Source organism: Aplysia californica, unplaced genomic scaffold, assembly GCF_000002075.1.
Source record: "Aplysia californica isolate F4 #8 unplaced genomic scaffold, AplCal3.0 scaffold01013, whole genome shotgun sequence".
Lineage (NCBI taxonomy): Eukaryota > Metazoa > Mollusca > Gastropoda > Aplysiida > Aplysiidae > Aplysia > Aplysia californica.
Window position 1 is genome coordinate 166,736 of NW_004798283.1, and position 2,085 is coordinate 168,820.

General features: G+C 41.0%; 1 protein-coding gene across 1 annotated transcript; it reads right to left on the reverse strand.

Moving 5' to 3' along the window:
- Window positions 1-1,099, reverse strand: LOC106013571 (cholecystokinin receptor type A; the record flags this gene model as incomplete). Its single annotated transcript, XM_013089667.2, is given in 1 exon segment — window positions 1-1,099. A coding segment is annotated over 1 exon segment (72 nt), but the record flags the coding sequence as incomplete, so codon positions are not given.
- Between the last annotated feature and the right edge of the window lie 986 nt (window positions 1,100-2,085).

Consider the following 2,085-nt stretch of genomic DNA (forward strand, 5'->3'; position numbering starts at 1 on the left):
GGGGAAGAACAATAACTAGATCTAGGTCGAGATAATCTTCCCAGGAGCAACAAGTTGTTAGTTCAGGCCAAGGGCGAATTTATCCCCTCGTTTTCTAACTGTGTCAGAGGCAAGTGGCTCTGCTCCTCAGAAATTGAATTAGAAGTCAGGCGTGTTGGTTTTTTACGAGGTCAGCTCTGTGAATGTATCCAGCGAGTTAAGACCACGCTGGTCTTTTTAGGCCAGTCCAGAATTGATGTCAAGGTCGGGGAAATCCAAATACTTGTACCAGCACCACACTCTTGACACAGATCTGAAGGAATATTTCCGCACGTTTTGCGTGTCGCCTTGTTTATGTTGTTGGTGTTGCTGTTGTCGCTACTCTTGTTGTTGTTGTTGTTGTTGTTGTTGCTGTTGTTGCTGTTGTTGCTGTTGTTGCTGTTGTTGCTGTTGTTGCTGTTGTTACTGTTGTTGCTGTTGCTACTCCTGTTACCACAGTTTTATAGAGTCCACACACGTACCATCCTCGGCTTTTGTGTGTGTATTGTTACAGTTTAAAAACAAACTGGTACTGTTGTTGATTCAAAGGGGAATATGCTCAGTATCCTTTGTTACTGCTTCGTTTGTTACATCTACAGTTCATGAGAAAAAAAAAATCAACATTTCTGTGAGTTATTTTCTATCACTGAAAGCAATTTCTATTTCGGCGGATTCATCACTGTCACAATTTCACGTGTCTCCTTTAATGTCCATAATTAGTAACATACACTTATTCATTCCAGAAAATCTGACGTTTTTCAAACTCAATCATGTTCACGATTGCATATTCAAGAAATTTGCGGGACAATGATTTATACCTATGTCGTGGAGAAAAAAAAAAGAAGAAGATTGGTATCTATTCTTCTCGCTCAAAATGAGCGTCATGCAAACCTGTTCTGCATCATATTCTAAGGTCACAGAGCCAGATCAATCTTCTTGGCATTTCTTGTGTAACATAAGAAACGTATGTGCGTCACAGCCACAGGTTGATGACGTTGTGTCCTGGCATTCACGTCGGTGGGGTGGACGTGGGAGCTATCTGATAACGTCTGACTGAGCTTACTCCATAACTCCAGTAACCTGAAATAAAAGAGAACAAAATTAAATAATAAACATTTTAAAAAAGATAAATAATTATTGGACCAAGAAAAGAATGAATATTACGTGGCGTCGATAGTCTATATATTATAAGTGGATAGGATACCGGACTCGACTCGTAATCGTGAGGATGAGGGTTTCGGGGTTCGAGCCTCAGGCTGGCTTCCAAGGAAGTTGAGAGTTTTTTTTAGAATGCAATTAATTTAGTTTTAGAAAGATTTTAACGGCACTTTCTGCACAATCAGTTCATATAAGTGCAGAAAATTAGAGGTGTTACAAGAGAGTAACAAACACAAAAAAAGAAAGAGGAGAGATCAGGACGACAGGTGTTTGATAGGAAAGAATGAGCAGACCCCACCAGAGCACCCACCAACCACCAACAGAATGCTCTTAGGCCATGCCTGGATTAAAAGATAGTCAATAAAGCACTATATAGCTTTCTATTAAGAGGGGATTCCCGCTATACAATTGCTATCTGTCTATCATTATAAAGCAACATTAAAAAAAAGAAAGGAAGTGTCTACGTACTCCCCGATTGGGGTCCACGTAGTCATGGTGTCTAGATGGACCCCCAAAATGTTGGATTGTGATTGGTTTTAAAAGAGCATGAGCCTTTCGTTACCATTTGGCCAAAATGGCCGCCCCCTGGAATCGACTAGATCCTGTTCCGAGAAGGCCACACTATCTGGCCTTCTCGTCCAGTCCCCATGTATGAATCAAGTTGCATGACAGGCCTAGTGTGTTCCGACAAATCACAGGCAAGTAGTCAAGAGTCGCCCACCAGGCCACTACTAGATCTAGAACTAGATCTAGAATCTAAATCTAGACCGAACTGCATACGCTTGGCTGGGTGCACAACAAAATCTAGATCTAGATTTAGATCTAGATACGTTTATTACGTTTATTCAGTAAATAATTTCTCTCTCTCTCTCTCTCTCTCTCTCTCTCTCTCTCTCTCTCTCTCTCTCT